This window comes from Arachis duranensis, chromosome 10 (assembly GCF_000817695.3).
Source record: "Arachis duranensis cultivar V14167 chromosome 10, aradu.V14167.gnm2.J7QH, whole genome shotgun sequence".
Classification (NCBI taxonomy): domain Eukaryota; kingdom Viridiplantae; phylum Streptophyta; class Magnoliopsida; order Fabales; family Fabaceae; genus Arachis; species Arachis duranensis.
Window position 1 is genome coordinate 20,184,084 of NC_029781.3, and position 19,331 is coordinate 20,203,414.

Consider the following 19,331-nt stretch of genomic DNA (forward strand, 5'->3'; position numbering starts at 1 on the left):
AAAATTATTTATTTTATTTTATAACAACTCAATAAATTTAAATATTAATTTTATTTGCGATCTAATTTAAATTAAATAATTTTTTTTAAAAAATTCGATACGATTCAATCTAATTTCAAACGATTTGAATCGAATTAAATTTGTAGTTTTATCAAAAATAATAAATCTCAATATCAAATTTTAAATAATTAATAATGACATAACAAGTTTTAATAAGATTTTTAAAAATCGATAATAATATAATAATATAAATAAAATTATAAATTAATTAAAATAAATAAATAAATTATATTTTAAACATAAAATATTTATTATATAATAATAATATATAAATAATATAAAATTATATAATAAATTAAACATATTATAAATAAAATTATAAATATAATAATAAAATAATAATATTATAGTATATTATACAATTTAAATTAAATTTGATTACTTGTAAAAAATAGATCTACTTGTTTAATGTTTAATTTAGATCAGTTTAAATATCCATTTCTATTTTGGAGAAGAAATGTAAATCTTACATTGTTTACATCTCAGTATATTTTATCAAATAATAAATAAATAAATAAATAAAATGAGTTGATTGATTCAAAGTTCAAAGTCAGGAAATAGGAAATAAAATAAGTGAGGTTTAACAATATCTCCCTCCTCATTGATATTCACTCTCTTGTCCTTCGAATAGCAAAAGAGGCCAGTTCGTTGGGAAGGTATATGCCTCTGGCATCTTCCCCTGATACTGAACACAACAGAACAGCGATACCTCCTCCTTCCCATATATAAATTCATCATTCTATTTTCCTTCACCTTTCTTTCCCTCTCAGTAGTCAGCTTATAAATTCAGTTGAAAACAATAATGGTTCATTCAACTTCCACTTCCACTTCTCTTCTTCATAACAATAACCGTTTCCTCTTTTCCTTCAATTCGTCTTCCATAACCTCAAATTCAAATTCATACTCTCACTCTCACTCTAATTCTCTCTCTTTTACTAAGTTTCTCTCTTCTTCTTCTAATTCTTCTTTTTCTTCTTCGTCGTCGCCATTATGTTGCCGCGTCGCCCGGGTTTCTACCGAGCACTTGGAACTCTCTCCGCCACCGCCGGGTTTCAACTTCCGCCGAGAAATCGCCAGGCTCTCCGCCCTCCGCGATAGCCTCGCCGCCTGCGCCACTCTCCACGACAAGCTCCGACTTCTCGACACCGACTCCAGAGTCCGCCGTTTCTTCCGTTCCGGCCGGAGTAGGGTTTTGGAGTCGCTCCGGATGTCCTCCGGCGAGTTGTTTCTGCTCAAGTGCCTCGTCGCCGCCGGGCAGGAGCACGTGCTTTGCTCCGGCGTGGACGGAGTGGAGGCCGCCACTTCGGCCACCGCGAACACGAGCTCCTCCGTGAAGAGCGCGCTTTATGCGCTAGCGGAGATTATAGAGAGCTTGGACTCCCATGGAAGCAATGGCGGCAGTGCCAGTTTCGGGAGGAGCACAACGGTGACTTTGGACGATGAAGAAATTAGGAACTTGGAATCTTTGTTGGAGAGTTTAGGGGAGATTGAAAGATTCTATGATTGCATTGGAGGAATTATAGGGTACGTTGTTCACTTAATTGATAGTTTTTTCTCTCTTTAATGTTGGTTAGAAGAAAAGATAATAATCATTAATAATTAAGAAAAGCATTATTTTCTCTCTTTAATTTTGGTTAGAAGAAAAGATAATGATAATTAATAATTAAGGAAAGCATTATCTTCATGTATATGTATATGTTAAGTCTCTGAATTCAGTTGCCTGTGCTGAATGTCTATTACCTAGTACTTAAGGTTTTATCAATTTTACAGTGTGCTATGTTTCGGGAAGAAGTAATGAAAATTCTTGTGTTTAGCGGATCAAGGGTTACTGTTTCAGTTGTTGTGACTGCAGGCATTGCAACTTTTGCGATGCGTATTGTGGTCGTTGGGGGTGTGAATGATTTTTGTGTTTGTTTCTTGAATTGCGGCGGCCTAATACAGTTTCGCAATTGCAGCCTGATACCGTTGTGGACTGCAATTTAAATCCTTGAATGGATATTATCACTCTATGAAGTGCATATACACAATTGGTTGTTCAATTTATATTTAACTCTTCTGCAGATACCAGATAAAGACGTTGGAGCTTCTTGTTGAAAAATTACATGACAGGCAGAATGTAAGTTGGTCTCAGCACATGCATGAAATGCAAGAATGCCGGGTTTGTGGAATCGATGCACCAAAGGGGGTTGACCTCACTGAAAATACGGATTATGCATCTCAGGCAGCTCTATGGGGTATAGAGGTTAGTATGATGATCTTCTTGTTTTCATATTTTGGATTATGCTGTTGATGCTTCTTACGTTCCTGAAAATAATATGATCTTATCCTTCTAGGGTTTGCCAGACCTAGGCGAAATTTATCCTTTGGGAGGCTCTGCGGACAGGCTTGGTTTAGTCGATTCTAACACCGGTGAATGCCTTCCTGCCGCAATGTTACCGTTTTGTGGAAGGACTTTGCTGGAAGGTCTTGTAAGAGATCTTCAGGTACTCTTCAATCATCTTAACCTGTTTGCTTATTTCTTGCTAATAAATGGTAGATTTTTAACCACCCACTCCCCATAGAAAAAGAAAAGAAAGAAAAGAAACAGAGAGACAAATTAATCATTTATGGGGCTTCAATGTTCCTAACTGTGCTCTTCACATTGCAAGGCAAGAGAATTCTTGTACTTCAAGTTATATGGGAAACAATGTATCACTCCTGTTGCAATAATGACAAGTTCTGCAAAGAACAACCATGAACATGTCACATCTCTGTGCGAAAGACTTTCATGGTTTGGAAGAGGTCGATCAACTTTCCAATTTTTTGAACAGGTTTTATATTAAACCGTGCCATTGCTTCTGAGAAGGGATAATCTTATTTTGCAAATTACTAAATATCTATTTGTAAATTGGCAGCCTCTTGTTCCGGTTGTTGGTGCAGAAGATGGGCAGTGGTTGGCCACCAAACCTTTCATTCCGTTGAGCAAGCCTGGTGGTCATGGTGTCATATGGAAACTTGCTCATGACAAAGGCATCTTCAAATGGTTTTGTTGTCATGGAAGAAAAGGTGCAACACTGCGCCAAGTCAGGTCTGTTGTCATGGACCTCGTGCTTTATTTATTTATCTACTATTGAAATTTCTAGTAGAAATCTTGTTTATACAGCTCACTGATACTGATGAATGATTACCTTACAGTAATGTTGTGGCAGCTACAGATTTAACTCTCCTAGCCTTAGCTGGCATTGGTTTACGTCAAGGAAAGGTAGGATTAAGTTGTTTTAATAGATCATCACGTAAATCTTTTTTTATTGGTTTTTGGCAAGGTATACATGTGATAATTAATGGTTTTTGATAGCCTCTTCTCTTTTTAATTTTGGTTAGAAGAAAAGATAATAATAAATTAATAATTAAGAAAAGCATCATCCTTAATTGTAATGTGGTACCTTATCTAATAAATTTCAGATATGGGCAACTTAACAGATATTTTTCAACTTCTTATTTCCCTGGAAAAAGTTACATACCCTTTCAATCTGCAAGTCATTTCAAGGCACCATCTGCATGCATCATAGCGAATTGATAAGCACATTAATGCCTGTCAAATGTGAATCTGAAACTTTTAAGTTTATGTATTGTTACTGGATGAGAGAATAAGTGGTATAGCAAAATGTGGGTGCAAATAAGCTGGAGCAATATATAGTAGAAGCCTAGAAGGTTAGTGGAGGAATTATAAACTTTGGAGAGACAGAGAGAGATAGCAGTTGAGATCATTTGTGGAGTAGTTAAAAATATTTGGTATTAATACTGGGTAAAATGGAGACAAAAAGGTGGACCAAAATTAGTTGCTAATGTTAGATAGAATGGCAGCTTTCTTAGTGAGAAGAAATCTTGTCCTCCCTCTATGACTTCTTTTCTTTCTAGGTAAGACATCTCGTTGATATATATTAAATTAAGCAAGGTAGAGTCTGACTCATAATTGGACTGCATGTTTAACAGAGAATGGGGTTCGCATCTTGTAAGCGGAACTCAGGTGCCACAGAAGGAATTAATGTGCTGATGGAAAAGAAAAATCTTGATGGAAACTGGGAATATGTTGTGTCATGCATTGAATACACTGAGTTTGACAAGTTTGGAATTACTGATGGACCTTGCACTCCAACCTGGTACTTGATGTTCCTGTACTTAATATATATTGGTTAAATTAACAAAATGGTATCCGAAAATTTATATCACCGCAAAAAATAACTCCAAAAGATACAAATAACAAATAAGCTTTCGAAAGATTTTAAAAACGTGGCAAAAATAACAAAAAAATATCATATTTGTTTTTTACAACTGTCAAATGATTTTTTGTATTTAGTAAGTCACTTGTGCATTTAATCCGAATTTTTGCGGGAACATTTGGATAACTATTCAGAAAGTGCGTGCAAAAAATCGGAGCAAAATTTGATCTCTATATTTTCTTTTTGTTCATTTTTTTTAAATGTCGGCAATTCACTCTGTAGTTTGTATCTTTTGGAGTTATTTTTGTCACTGATATGAACTTTCGAGTACTATTTTAGTAGTTTACTCATATATATTTCATACCTCATAAAATTGTTATTACCTTTCATCATTTGGATAAACTAATGTGTTCCAAATTCAAATTTTGTTTTTTTTATGTGATAATTTGTATGCAGTTTCAAAACATTTGATGCTTAAGCTATAGTAATGACACACTATGAGTCACTAACAATCTTCATGTGAATGATAAGACATCTACAATGATGTGTATATAAACCTTTAAACCTGCAACCACATGGAGAGTTACAGGCTTTAGATAAGCAGAATCATATATTTCATGTTAAAAATGAATGCATTTGATGTCATATGATTTCTTTCTTAAGGAGATTATCATATCAGCTAAACAGCCACATCACTTATTTGCAATTTGACATGCCCTTGAGAAAAATAAAATGCCATGTTAGAGCCTTAAGTTGTGTGCTCTCCGAATTTATCTGGCCAAAATTGAGACTTATTGGTTTGTTCCTGCAATATCAGTTCATGTGATGATGTTGATTGAATTTATTCTCAGTCATTGTGTACCATCTGTAGTCTGCATTCTAGTTCGAATTCTTTATCCAAATATCAAATTTGTTTTCTGTTTGATCAAGTTTGCAGGCAGATTTCCCAGCCAATACAAACATCTTGTATGTTGATTTACCTTCTGCCGAGCTAGTTGGATCAAGTAAGAATGAAAATTGCTTACCAGGAATGGTGCTAAATACAAAAAAGCCCATAGTATATGCAGATCAGTTCGGAAGACACCGTAGGTATGTGTTTCCTTGAAGAACTTGTTAATGGAATTTTATTGGTTTCCCTTGTTCTATTGATTGGCTTTTAACTGAGGCATTTACGTTCTCTAATTATTTTAAATTTTTAATAGAAATTTCAAAGTAGGTATCAATTTCAAATCACAGCAGTTGTTGCCAAATTACAACACCATCTCTAGTCTTTAGTCTTTACTAGACACTAATTTATATATCTGTTCTGATAGAACTAGAAATTCTAAATTTTGGATAAACAAAACCACAAGTTAAATTGATGGCTTCTTTCCCAGGCCTAAAAATAAAGGAATTCTTTAATGAGTACCCTAATGAGGCCTAGTGGCATTTGTTGAGAGAGTAAAAGTAGAAAATTTTTCCAGGCTTAAAAATATGAATCTTTAATGCACAGGAATTCTTAAAAGATTGGTATTTTTCATAAATAATTTTTATGTATAGTATCCTTACCAAGTGACTCCTGCTTTCTTTACTGATAGTAGATTTACAGTTTCTTTGGCTCGATCTTTTTGGCTTATATATTCTCTTATTTCTTTTCTATTCAGGCAATGTTACCTGTAACATCATGGTATTATTGTTGATTACTGCATTATATATATTATTAACTTATCACCCTTTGTTATTGTGATTTACCAGTGTCTTAGGTGGTAGACTAGAGTGCACAATGCAAAATATAGCAGACAATTTTTCCAATGTATACTCGTCTAGGTGTTACAATGGTGTAGAAGGTAATATTGTGTACTTATCTATTTGGTCTGACAAACCATCCGTTTCATTGAACCTAATATCATATATATTTGTGAGCAGATAAGCTAGACACATTTATCGTATACAATGAAAGGAGAAGAGTTACTTCATCTGCCAAGAAAAAGAGACGACAAGGAGACAAGTCTTTACACCAGGTTAGTGTTTCTGATCATGTGAAATATATATTTTATTTCTGGGTTCATAGCACCATATGGACTGTGTAGGCTTCTATCTTTTCCTTGCAGCTTCGTATTCTCAGTTTGAAATTAAATTTGCACCATATGGTGATAACTGCATAGTTTAGAACCACCCAATTACTCACACTAGATGCTTTTTCAAGAATTATGATTATTTAAGCTCCTAATAAAGTTTAAATTGAACAGATGCAATCAAGAGTCATGTCTTGGGTTAATTGATATTTGCTTTTAAATATATATTCTAATATGTCTTGCAATTATATGCAGACACCTGACGGAGCTCTTTTAGATATCTTGCGAAATGCCCATGATCTTCTTTCACAATGCGATATAAGACTTCCTGAGGTATATATAGTACACACTATTTTTGTGGTTTATGCATTTAGTTGGGTACAATTCCATATTATAGTTTGCCATTGCGAAAGTTGTATACTATAAGTTAATGCATTTAAGTTTGAAAGTGGTGCATAATAGACTTTTCCAGCTAGAGTAGTACCTTCGGATATTTTATTTTATGTTTGCTCTGTGTGATGTTATGTTTACCACAGATTGAAGCTAATGAGAATTATGTCAATTCGGAACCACCACTTCTCATCCTTCTACATCCTGCACTTGGTCCTCTTTGGGAAATCACTAGACAAAAGGTAGCACTATTCTCTTTCCAGCTATGATGATCTCATAGGTTTCAAACATGTTTGATGCAAGTTTCACCTGCAAACGGGTCAAACAAAGTATCAAGTGATCTTTGAGGCACATTTGCACTGTTAGTGAGATTGTTTGCCATGATTAATTAAGTAGGCCATGTTTATCTCCACCTGAATGGTGTTGTCACAAATTCTCTCCATACTATTCGGATTAGTCCCTTCTTTTTATAGGGTATTTGCTTGAAACATGACAGTCTTATGCTTTATGAAATGTATCATATTTTATTGTTTGTAGAAAGAATGGGATCTAATTAAATTTTATTTTTTTTCTTTTGCCTTGTGAATAGTTTTATGGCGGTTCCATAGCCGAGGGCTCAGAGCTACAAATTGAGGTTGCAGAGTTCTTTTGGAAGAATGTTCAGGTTCTTTTCTTCTCAAGTAGACCATGTTAACTTATGTAGCATGGAGTTGCTTAGTTACTAGGCTGATTTTGGTCACTTCATTCCAGCTCAATGGAAGCCTAATAGTAATAGCTGAAAATGCAATGGGCTCAATGAAGATCAATGAGAATGGTGAATCCATACTACATTACGGGCAAAGGTATTACTTCCTATATTAATGAGAAATACTTGATTCTTTATTTTCATGATCTTACCTCTAGATCCAGCCTTAGCTTAACAGTATTATATATTGTGAGCATCTACAATATTATGGACCTTTATCTTGCTAGGTGTGGAAAATGTAAATTGGAGAATGTTAAGGTATTGAACAAGGGAATTGATTGGACTTGTGGTGAAAACATATACTGGAAACATGATGTACAGCGGTCTGAAGTACTTAAGATAGTACTGCACGGAAATGCTGAATTTGAGGCTACCGATGTTGTCTTACAGGTTAATTTTAAATTTGCACTCTCTAAAATTAGTTTATGTTCGTTGTACACTTGCATGCAATACAATTATCAAATACTCGGGTTTTGATCCTAATATATTCACTCCATATACCAAAGGGTTTCCAATTCCATTGGACCCAAACTGTTGGCAGTTGCCATGATAGATGCGCATGGTAAGATGGCCACAGCATCTTGACATTTCTCATCAAAATAGGATATAAACCTTCATGGAACGCACATGCCACAGCTACTTTTCCAAAATACTATTATGGCGCCCTAATTTTCTAAATACAAAGGGTTCCACATTTTGAACCATCTGATCTGACTGACCCAGAATTAATTTGAAATAGAATCCCGAAAAGCAGCAATAGGACATAAAGATTACATTAAACTATAAACTAACAACAAACAATCCTAATCAATCTTTCTTTTTTTTTTTTTTTCGCCGACACAGGGAAATCATGTATATGAAGTTCCAGATGGCTACAAGCTGAAGATCACGCAAGGAAACACAGGTCTCTTTTCTTCAACTTTATAACTTCTTTTACCTTTGTTCTTTAAACCTGAGAGAGTAACATGTGTAGTTTTGCTATCAATTATCATAATTATTCGGAATCTGAATGCCTTTGTAATCCTTAGTTGAATGGTTTTTACTCTAGCCATAGGTTGTGCAAAACAAGTCGTTGCTCAAAAAAGTTTTCTCAACTCACAAACACCCATGCCCCTTTTACTTTCCAGACAGTAAATACTGATACAAGTTCACAAAACATGATTTGTGTTAATTCAGGTTTAGCAATTCAGTTAGATCCGATTGAAGAGAGTAGGATGGAGAGTGGAAGCTGGCACTGGGACTACAAGATAGAAGGTTCTCATGTTTGCCTAGAATTAGTAGAATCATAGACTACTACCACTAACTGCTAAAAATGCCTTCTTGAGTGAATCATGGTTCACTGCTGGTATTAGCGCCCATGTTATAAGAATTTGGATTACCAAGTGACTGGTTAAACAGAAGTTGAACCGTCACTCTTTGTTCTTGTAGAGTTTATCTTGTAACAATATACATGTTGATATGTTGTATTTATAACCATTTCCTTTGGTTAACATCTCCATGTAGCTAAATTGTATGATTGTAAAACCGAGAATTATTCGAGCAATGAATGTGGATCTATCTATCTATTTTTATTATATGAAAGTTGATACTAACTCTTTATACATTAGATTTAAGCCATGTTTTTTTCTCTAATGATACCATATCATCAATTTTGACTACTTAACAAAATTTAGAAATTAACCAATCAACTTTTTAATAAAGTATTTTAAAAAAATAAAAATTAAAACCATAACTCTCACAATTAATTAATTTAATTTATTATTATTTAATGAAAATATAAAGTATTAATTAAATATAATAAAGGGATAAGTATTGTTTTGTTCTCTAACGTTGATGGTGAAAATCGAAATCGTTCAAACGTAATTTTTTATTTAGAATCATCCTTAATGTTTTATTTCATACTGCTGAGCCGTCGCTGCTGATTCTTCTTCTTCTGCTTCGGCTTCTGCTTCATCTTCTGCATCTGCATTTTCTTTTGCTTCTGCATTTGTTTTTGCTTTGTTTCTCTTCTGATTCTGATTTTGTGTTGATTTTGTGGTTAAATTTGATGTTGTTTCTGCTTCTGAATGTGATTCTGATTCTAATTATTAGTATTTGATAGGAGTAAGGGAGGTGGTGGTGGTGGAGTAAGGGAGGTGCTGGTGGTGGTAAAGGTGCTGGTAGTGGTAAAGGGTATTTTTGTTCGTAAAAAGTTAAAAAGACGATTTTAGTAAGAAAAAAAAAACGTTAAGGATGATTCTAAATTAAAAATTATATTAGGGATGGTTTCAATTCTGACCCTCAACGTTAGAGATCAAAATAATACTTATCCCTATAATAAACATCTACATTAAAAGTGTCATAATAATATTATCATAACAAATTTTAGGTTATAAACTATTAAAATTCCATACTATTTGATANACATTCTCTGACAGAGTAAATTAAAAAATATTAACATATATTTTTACTTTATGTTATTTAAATTATTTTTATTAAAAATAACTTATTCAATAATATATATACACACAAAAAAATTATTCTAAAAATTTTTATTTTTATTATTATAAATGTCATTAAAAAATTATATGCATTAAGAAAAGAAGAATAAGTAAATGTCAAAGAAAAATCCACAAAAAATTGTAAAAAATAAAATTTTGTGCTACAACATTAAAAATTATTAACAGATATTTTTACTTTATGCTATTTAAATTATTCTTATTAAAAGTAACTTATTCAATTTATTATATATACACACATAATAAATATTCTAAAAAATTTTATTCTTACTATTAAAGATGTCTTTAAAATATTATATACACTATGAGAAGAAGAATAAATAGGTGTCAAAGAAAAATTAAAAAAAAAAAACAGAAAAATAAAGTTTTTGTGCTACAACATAAAAAATTATTACATATACAAATTATAAAAAAATTTCCATCAAATTATACTTATCATAAAAAATTATATCAAATTATAAATTGCTAACTCAATAATTATTCTAGATTAAAAATTAAATTAAAGATTTTAGATCACAGTGCTACAATAATTTTTATGCTATTTGATAGAGAAGCAAAAAAAAATTATTGAATACGACTACCTTAAATCTAATTACACTCCAAGATAGCAATGATACTAAAGCACCATTCCAATTGAAAAATTTATACAACTTGACACTTATATTTGAAGTCAAAGTAAATAATTTTAACAATGCTCTCAACAATACATTATTACCAAGACATTTGTTCCGACAAAAAAATACGAAATTTAACTCCTATTACAATAAATAAAATAGGTAATACGACAAAAAATTCATTTATTCAAAATATTATTTTTATTGCTCATTTATATTCTTCATTGATTATAGGAACCAACTTCACCAATACTAATATCATCAGACTTAGATGACATACAAATTAAGAGATTAAGAAAAAATAAAAGTAAATGAATGTAAAACACATCTTTAGATGAAGAATATATATACAAAGATGAAATAAAAAAAAGACAATAGATAAAAAAAATATACAAATCAACAGTTCAGAAACATCATGTCTCCACAAGAATATATGATAGGAAAAAGAAAGAAATAATTCTAACAACAATCAAAAATAAAAAAAGAGCACAACACTATATAAAAAGATTAAGTCCGTTAATTATAACAAATGAGAAAATAAAAACAACAAATGAAGATGTAACTTTGTACAACTTCAATATAAAAAACTTTTGAATTACAAAATATTTTAAATAAAAGACACATCAAATTTAATATTAATTTGTATATATTTTAATTAATTTTTAAACAATATAATACTTATTAAAATATAATATATTATTATTATTATTATTATTAATTTACCACCCTGCACATGCCCGGGTCTCACTCTAGTTTCAATTATTTCAAATCCATCCTTTTTGTAATTTTTTATTTCTTACATTTACAGAAAAAAGGTTAGACCTCTAAAAGCTCCCTTAAATTACGAAACCTTTTTAGTATTGTTCGGTTGATTGGGTGTTTGATGGATCGGCAAGGTGAATAAGGGAGCAAGGAAATGAGAGGATCTGGATCTGGACGTGAGCTGCTGGAGCGATGCGTTCGACCTATGCGTCAGCGTGTTGGCGGGTGGGGCCACCTGCAAGGACACTCCGATGCTAAAGTCAGAGTCTATACGAATACGTGACCAATTAGGATTAGAAGGGTGACGTACCTTTTGTAACACCCTACCATAGAGAGCTTTCCACCTAGGATGTAAAACAGAGGTGGTGTGGTATTACGACCTCTAAAATAAAAATATATATAATAATATTGAAAAGGATATAGTATACGAGGAGTCTTGAAAAACAGATAAAACAAAAATCGTAAAATAAAAAGCGCAATGCTCCGGAAACAAGATTGCGTGCGTGTGAAGAAACTAAGGTTCAAAGGCATAAATAAACAGAAAATAGGAATAGATGGTCAAGAATATAAAATAACAACCTCCTAACTCAGCCTGCGAAGTTAAGGCTGGTTAGAGAATATTTACATACAGAATATACAGCGCATAGCCCAAAATACATGTTTAATATCGAGATGCCTCTCGACCTGCATATAAAAAATAACAACATAGTATGGAATGAGAACCGGAGGATTTCAGCATGGTAAACATGTCACGCACATAAGATATAAGGTCCTGGGAATGCCATAGGCAATTCTAGAACGCCAACACTCAGATAAAAAACCTTAAAGAACTAAAATAGAAACTATAAATCAAGGTGGTTCTCTAAGGTTTTCTAAACTAAACTAATTCCCTGAATCTAATCAAAACTAAACTAGAATCCTAAATCTCTCCGCCTTCCCTCTGTTCCTCCATCTCCGGTAAAGTTACAAATACAAACAAGCAGATAATGGCAACCACAGGTATAGTACAACTAATACAGATAGCAAATATATCAATTAACATGTTATAATCACTTAAGCAATCTCAATTAATGCACAAACAAGCAATTCAAACAATGTGCATATGATGCATGTCTGTCATATGGCTGATGATACATGTCGGTTATATAGCCAACCCGACACGTCCTGGTAGCTAACCATGGACTGAAACACCCATGCAGAGCAAGTGGGTTTGAGCTACAACCCCCTTACTACTACCTGCTTAATCCAGAGCCAGTGGAATAACCACTACTGCGGCTACTACCCAGGCGGGTGTTTAGAAGCTCAACCTGGAGCAAGTGGAATAACCACTATTGCTGCTACTACCTAGGCGTCACAATCACTGACTTGGAGCAAGCGGGACGAACCGCCATCCTTGCTACTACCCAAGTATCTCAAGCATACATCCATTTATTCCAAATGAGTTCAATCATCAATCATCATATCATTATCACAAAGGTTCATCATTTTCATAACACTTTCACACTTCTCAATCATGATTCATCATATTTTCAAGCTTTCTTCTCTTGCAAGTTACCACTTATTCCTAGTTCCATTTCACTACTAAGCATACTACTAAGATCTAGGGTTAAAAGAGTGAAAATAGAGGTTCAGAGGTTGAAACTTGAACTTTAAAATACAAAAATTTATTTTTGTTGAAACAGGGGTCACGTGTACGTGTGAGCCACGCGTATGCGTGGGTGCGCGTTTGGACCAAGATGCATATGCATAGCCCTTCTCGCGTACGCATGCGAACCGGGCAGAATTGACTGGTCGCGTATAAGGAATTTTGCGTACACAAAAACCCCGGGTCAAGCGAACCATGGGCGTACGTTTTATCAAAAATTTTGGCTAAGTCTGAAATCTGCAGAATTTCAATTTTGAATCTAAACTTCCGGCGCACATAAGGTTTTTGTTTTAAATCATTTTTCTTCCGTCCTTCGAACGACATAAACTTCACGGATCCAATTTTCATATAAAACAAGTTTAAAATCATTTGAGGGTCCGAAAGCCGAGTTATAACTCGCTGAAATTTGGCCAAAAACCAACTTTACTCAAAAATCTCAAAACCTCAATTTTCAATAAAAGCCAAATTCAAATACAACTTCCTAAACATATGTACAACACAAAACAACCTATATCATACTAATGAGATGCCACACCTTCCCATCACTCACCATACCTCATTTTCATAAACTTTATACATAAACTTCACAAATTTGCCAACAATCATCAACATACAATCATATATACACCTTCATGATCACCATTTCATCAATCATTATCATACTCTTATTCATCATTCCATTCTAATATAATCAATTAAACACCATCACATGCTCAAACCATATTATCATTTATTATCACAAACACTAAACATTTAACACACTTAATCTTTCCATCCTATCCTATGATCATTTAGCCTAAGTTTTCATAAGACATTATATATTAAATACGAGAAACTTAAACCATACCTTAACCGATTTTCTTGTATAACCCGTGGCTACCCCATGAGGCTAGCTCACAAGCCTCCAATACCGAAATTCAACAACCCAAGCTTCCAATTTCCACAAATACGCTCCAATTCTCATCCATATATCACCTTGCTAATTCACATTACCACATTCATATACCAAATTTTAATATCCAAACTCACATAATCAAGGGCTTGACTAGGGTTAAAGATCTTTACCTCGTATGTGCCTCAATTTCACAAAATTTCACTAATTTCTCAAATTAATTTGATCCTATAACATAAAATTAACCAAGAATCTTAACACCCAAAACTATGAAATTTTTCAAATTTGAGAAGAGAAATTAGAAACTGAGAATGGGGTTTTTTCACCTTATAAAGTATTGGGCTTTGTAGAGCTCGACGCCATGAACGCGTAGCCACAAACGATGTAGTGATCGGAGCTCCGGATAAAAAGTTATATAGAATCAAAGATTTGAGTGAGGGTTTGGTTGTGGAGAGTGTTCTTCCCCTTTTTTCCAATTGTTTCCAGCGTGCATGCTGAACGAGGGAGGAAGGAGAGCTTCCTTAAGTGTGTTTGGGCCGAGTGAGTTGGGCTTTGGGCTCAATACGAATCCGGTTCACTCAGTTCGGTCCGTTCGATATAATTTTGGGTCAAATTTGTTGAAATTAGTGTCAAAATTTTCGTTTTAATTAGCTCTATCCTATTTCAATATAAGATTCACATTTCTAATGTTTTTTATTAAAATTTAATTTATTGACTAATTATTCGCTAATATTTACTAATTTCTTGGATTTTACACTTCTGGAGAGGAGTAAGTCCCTCTCCATTTATACTCTGTACGCAGGTGGATCTCTTATGATCAGGCTCACCTGCCTGGAAGCTTCCGCTAGCTGTCCAAGTTTCTTGTGGGATGGGAGATGACGCGCGAGTTGTCTCCTGGTTCGGATCGGTGACTCGTGACCGGATCCGGATTATTAGTGAGTTGGGCCGGAACAAGTATTATTGTATATCTCTTTCATAGTAATCAATATATGCCTTTAAGTATTATTGGACTTGAAATCTTTTTTATTAGTATGATATGAAATAGTAAACTGCAACTCATAGAACATCTATGATGACAGTTACTTACTTTGCTACCGCGAGAGTGGCTAAAAGTTCTGTTTCGTATTCTTCTAAAAATACCCTGATTACTTAATAAGAAAAATACCGAAGTTATAAATTAAGGGGCATCCTAGAATGGTTTTTATTTCACAGAACAGTGCTATTTCAAGTGAATTGAAAAACATGAGTGATGACATTAACACACCTTGCTCTTGTTAAGTACTTGAATTTATTATCAAAGAGAATGATGAGGTTGTGAGCAGCATCTATTTAGCAAGCGAAGCAATGCATCAGCCTTTCGACGTGCCCTCAACGAACCATGAGCAGCCAAACTTTGAAGAGAAGGAATGCTGCTGGGATTCACTAAGAGACGCCTTGCCACGAGCTCGCCTTCTTCTTTGCACAACCCGAGAAGAAGTGTTATTGAGTTTTCCTTCCCTGTGGCTGATCCATACCTCAGAAGCTCAATAAGGATAGAAACCAATGCTCTGCTGTTCCTTATCTCTTGTAGCCCTTGAGAGCAACCAACAAGAGAAGCAAGCACAGCCAATGCATCATCAGTGATACCGGCCTTATCATCCATCAGCAACTCAATCAGCAAAGAAACTGCCCCTGCACTCACAATTCTCGCCTTGTTATTTTGGTAAACTGCCAGGTTGAAAAGCGCACTAGCAGCATCTCTTTTACCTACAGCTGTGCCTTCTTTCAAGAGGTTAACTAATGCCTTTGTGGCTCTTGGATGACCTCCAATTGTTACTTTGCTGTAATCTATCATAGTCAAGCTGAATATTGCTGCTGCCGCATTTTGTCTTGCCTCCATTGTCTTCCCAGATTCAAGTACTTCTATTATGTTTTCGATTGCTTTGCCGGCTGCCATTATCAAAATCTTGTTGTTGTCAAAGATGGAGAGGTTTAACAAAGCCGTCACCGCTTGTTCCTGGATTCTGGGATCATTGGAAAGTAGTAGTGTAACTAGAAATGGAATAGCCCCGGCCTCGGCTATAATTTTTCGACTGTCCATACCGCATTTTGCGAGTAACCGGAGTTTATAAGCGGCTTTCCTTTGGGTGTCGGCCGAGCCAGTTGCCAATTTTCCAACTAAAAACTCTGCTGTCATTTTGATCGCATCTAAAGAATTCGCATTGAAGTTCTTCTTGCTGCTATTTACCTTCAAAACAGACATAGTAGGGTCATTCACTGGGAGCTTGTTTTCATAGCACCATTGCTGGATAAGACTCTTCAATGCATAGTTTGGTACTAGAGCAGTGTGAATTAACCTTTGTCCACTTTTGGGGCAAGTGTGATGCCCAGAGTTTATCCACCGTGCTATCGAAACTCGATCATAGCTGTGGCCGGAAGATACAATCACAGGATCCCTCATTAGCTCAAGCGAAATCGGGCAAAGAAATTCGTCGCGAATATTTAGTGTTATGGACTTGGAACTTGCTGAACAATAATCATGAATTTTGATATGTTGAAATTCAGGCAGCGGCTGGCACTCTCCTTCATTTCTTTCATTCTCTACATCCTTGAATATCATTGATTTGGAATACGAAACCAGGAATAACAGATTCTTGATATCAGACGCTTCCTTTAGTCCTCCGGTGCTAGCCTGATTCCGAGCTTCAGCCTCTAATTTCGATATTTCCATATCATAATCCGATGCAGTTTTCAAACCAATGTTGCTTAATATTTCCTCCACTTTTCTAGCATCAACAAAGTCCTTGTTTTGTAAACTGTTGTTGGCCATCACATGTAGAAGCCGGTCTCTTTGTTGAAGATCGCGAGGATCAATGAACAACTTAACCATTTTTGCTTGTTTCTGGAGAAGCTCCACTTGTTCTTGTGTATCTCTTGTGATGCTAAGCGAACTCAGAGGAAGTGTGTCAAGGGAATTTCCCATATCCTTTGCCAGCAAGTAAAATTGGTTGGATATGAACTCCAACTGTATTAGACTCCAAAGATAACTGCCATCTTTGCATTCTTGAATCATATGCTTTGATTTCACAATCAAAGACAAGATCTCATTGAAAGACATTATGGAAGATGGAGGAATTGGACAGCATGTTAATTGAATCTCTTCAAGCATAGAAGAGAGAAGCTTGATCCTCCATATCATGGATGAAACATTCCTTGCATGAACAAAGTGAGACTTCTCCATTGAACTAACTTCATTAGCAATGTTAACCAATGAAACTAGCAGAGACTTAGCGGAACCATCCATTGTAGGCTGTAGCTGTTACAATATGATCAAGACTTTTTGTTCATTCTTATAGTGAATTAAATTGACTCTCTGTTTGAATTGGATTTCTCTTAGATTTTGTGAATGTTATTTTATGTTGAAGTTCAACATATACAATTTGTCATGTTAAATTGCACGAGATCTTGACCCTTTCTATGTGTAATTAGTTGCTAAGGACAAGAAAGCATAATGATGAAAAAAACAGTTTGATGCCATTTGGAGAATTTTCCTGGCCTGCAAGATTATTATAGATTTATAGTGTATGTAAAAGATTTTTCTTTCTTTTTTTTCTTCTTCTTTCTAATCAGATGCTACTATATAGACAAAAATAATTATCTTGACGTTCACAATCTCAAAATGACTATGTTACAACAATTGACTGATCATGTGTGCAAAATAGTTTTATATTGGTAATGCTTAAAAATTAAACTCTATAGTTATATTTTTTCTCCTAAGTTTTGTTTATTTAGGGATTTTTTATTTATTAATGTGCCATATTTTATTGAAACTTAATACAATTATTTTTTTGAATCAAAGGAACTCAACACAGCAGAGTGGAGCAAATAGCAAAGCTATAACAATAATAAAACAAGATAACATACAACTCTTAGACACTGTGGCACATAGGGGTGTTCATGGTTTGGTTAATTCAAAAACCAAACAAATTTTTTGGTTAACCAAAAATACAGTCTTGGTTATTAACCAAATTGATTTTACATTATAAAATTGGTTATTAATCGGTTAGTAAAATTTAAAATTGGTTTTTAACCGGTTATAAAAATAAAAACCAATTTTTAAAAAATGACCGGTTTTTATATAGAAAAATCAGTTTTTATATAAAAAAATCGATTTTTATACTAAAATACCAGTTTTTACACCAAAAAACTGGTTTTTATACAAAAAATTGATTTTTACACCTAAAAATCATTTTTTACACATTAATTTTTCCACATACAAAAACACACATTTTTACCTTTTTTTAAATTGATTTTTTAATCTAAAAATTAATTTTTTTCTTTCTAAATGATACGAGTAACATTTGTAAATAATGAAATCCCTTCAATTATTTCTTTCTTTTTTTTTCTTATCTCTTTTTAGCATTTTCTATAAATAATTTTTCTAATGTAAATAATTTTCTTTCTAAATGATACCTCCCCTCTCTCCTCCTCTCTTCCTTCTCTATTTCTCTCTCTCATCTCTCTCTCTCTCTCCCATTCCCCTCTTTCTCTCCCTTCCCTTTCTTTCTCTCTATCCTTCTCTCCCTCTCTCTCCTCCCTCCCCTCTTTCTCTCTCCCCTCTTCTCCCTCTCTCCTTCCCTCTCCCCTCCTCTCTTTCTCTCTCTCTCTTCCTCTTTCTCTCCTTGCTCTCTTTTCCTCTTTTTTCTCTCTCTTATTCTCTCTCTCTTTCACTTCTTCTCTCTTCTTATCTCTCCCTTTTTTCTCTCTCTTCTCTCTTCTCTCTCTCTCTCACTTTTGAGAGAAGAGGAGAAAAGAGAGAAGAGAAAGATAGAGAGTGAGAGAAGGCTAAGAGAGAAAGAGAAAAGAGAGAGTAGTGAAAGAAAGAGGAGAAAGAGAGAGAAAGAAGATAGGAAGAGGAAGAGAGAGAGGGAATGAGAGAGAGAGAGAAAGAAGAAAAGGAAAGAGAGTGGAGCGAGAGAGAGGAAAAGAGAGAGAAGGGAAAAGAGAGGAGAAAGGAGAGAGATAGGAGAGAGAGGGAAGAAGAGGAGAGAGAAAGAGGAGGAGGAGATAGAGGAGGGGAGAGAGGGAAATGGAGAGATGAGTAGAGAGAGGAAGGGGATGAGAGAGAGAAAGAGAGAGAAGGGAGAGGGAGAAAGAGGGCAAGGAGAGAGAGAGAAAAAGAGACAAAGGAGAGAGAAGGAGAGAGAGAGACAAAGAGAGAGAGAGAAAGAGTGAAAGAGAGAGGGGGAGAGCAAAGGATAGAGAGAAAGAGGGAAAGAATGATAGAGAGACAAGGGAGAGAGAAAGAAAGGAGAGGTGGAGAGAAAGAGAGAGAGAGAGAGGGAAGAAAGAGAGAGAAAAGGTGAGGGAAGAGAGAGAAAAAGAGAGAGAAGGAGAAAGAGATAGATAAGTGAGAGAGGAGGAGAGAAAGAGGGGAAGGGGATAGAGAGAGGGAGGGAGAGAGAGAGGGAGAGAGAGAGAGAGAGGAAGAGA

The 19,331-nt window shown here is 34.5% G+C and overlaps 2 protein-coding genes across 2 annotated transcripts; one reads left to right on the top strand and one right to left on the bottom strand.

Annotated features, from left to right (window-relative positions):
* Nucleotides 1-661: 661 nt before the first annotated feature.
* LOC107469406 (UTP--glucose-1-phosphate uridylyltransferase 3, chloroplastic) lies at nt 662-9,019 on the top strand. Its single transcript, XM_016088790.3, has 17 exons — nt 662-1,584; nt 2,122-2,302; nt 2,394-2,543; nt 2,709-2,870; nt 2,955-3,127; nt 3,235-3,301; nt 4,033-4,199; nt 5,190-5,348; nt 5,994-6,085; nt 6,165-6,259; nt 6,569-6,646; nt 6,850-6,945; nt 7,293-7,367; nt 7,454-7,545; nt 7,676-7,838; nt 8,292-8,352; nt 8,625-9,019. Exons 1-17 carry the CDS (start codon nt 863-865, stop codon nt 8,735-8,737), a joined length of 2,646 nt encoding a protein of 881 aa, XP_015944276.1. The 5' UTR covers nt 662-862; the 3' UTR covers nt 8,738-9,019.
* A 6,116-nt stretch (nt 9,020-15,135) lies between these two features.
* LOC107469401 (U-box domain-containing protein 1-like) lies at nt 15,136-17,142 on the bottom strand. Its single transcript, XM_016088783.3, has one exon. It carries the CDS (start codon nt 17,140-17,142, stop codon nt 15,154-15,156), a length of 1,989 nt encoding a protein of 662 aa, XP_015944269.1. The 3' UTR covers nt 15,136-15,153.
* Nucleotides 17,143-19,331: the final 2,189 nt, after the last annotated feature.